This window comes from Loa loa (genome assembly GCF_000183805.2).
Source record: "Loa loa unplaced genomic scaffold supercont3.5469, whole genome shotgun sequence".
NCBI classification, from domain to species: Eukaryota; Metazoa; Nematoda; class Chromadorea; order Rhabditida; family Onchocercidae; genus Loa; species Loa loa.
Window position 1 is genome coordinate 1 of NW_018113642.1, and position 557 is coordinate 557.

Sequence of the window (557 nt, forward strand, 5' to 3'; positions counted from 1 at the left end):
ACCTAATACTACGAAATACATTCCCGTAATTATCGATACGTAAGAAAGAGTTATGCGTTGTGGCTTCATGAAAGAATGATTTCTTCTCATTCGGAAAAAAGGTATCCGGAACCCAAATACTCTTTATTAAATCAATTCCGATTGTTAATTCTTTTCTATCAGTACTTTTGAATGCTAAACGATTATCACGCCAAAATTGACGTAAATAAAATGCGACAGTATAATCCTGTAAATTAAGGTTGTCCTTAGTAATGGGATTTTTTTCGCTACTTATCAGAAGTGCACAAGTGACAACTTTTTTTTTTTTTGAATTTTCACGAAGTATTTATTATGTAAAGCTAGAGAAAATGTTTGCCTTTGATTATTTGATGATATGATAAGTGTCAAAAAGTTCATTAATTTTATCAGTAATTAAAGCCAAGGAAAATGATTGTCTTTGATTAATTTGATGATATGATAAGTGTTAAAAAGTTCATTAATTTTATCAGTAATTAAAGCCAAAGAAAAGTAGATTGTCTTTGATTAATTGATGATATGATAAGTGTTAAAAAGTTCAT

General features: G+C 28.4%; 1 protein-coding gene across 1 annotated transcript; it reads right to left on the minus strand.

Moving 5' to 3' along the window:
* Positions 1-19: 19 nt before the first annotated feature.
* On the minus strand, positions 20-226 carry LOAG_16290 (hypothetical protein; the record flags this gene model as incomplete). Its single annotated transcript, XM_003151778.1, has 1 exon — positions 20-226. A coding segment is annotated over one exon (207 nt), but the record flags the coding sequence as incomplete, so codon positions are not given.
* Positions 227-557: the final 331 nt, after the last annotated feature.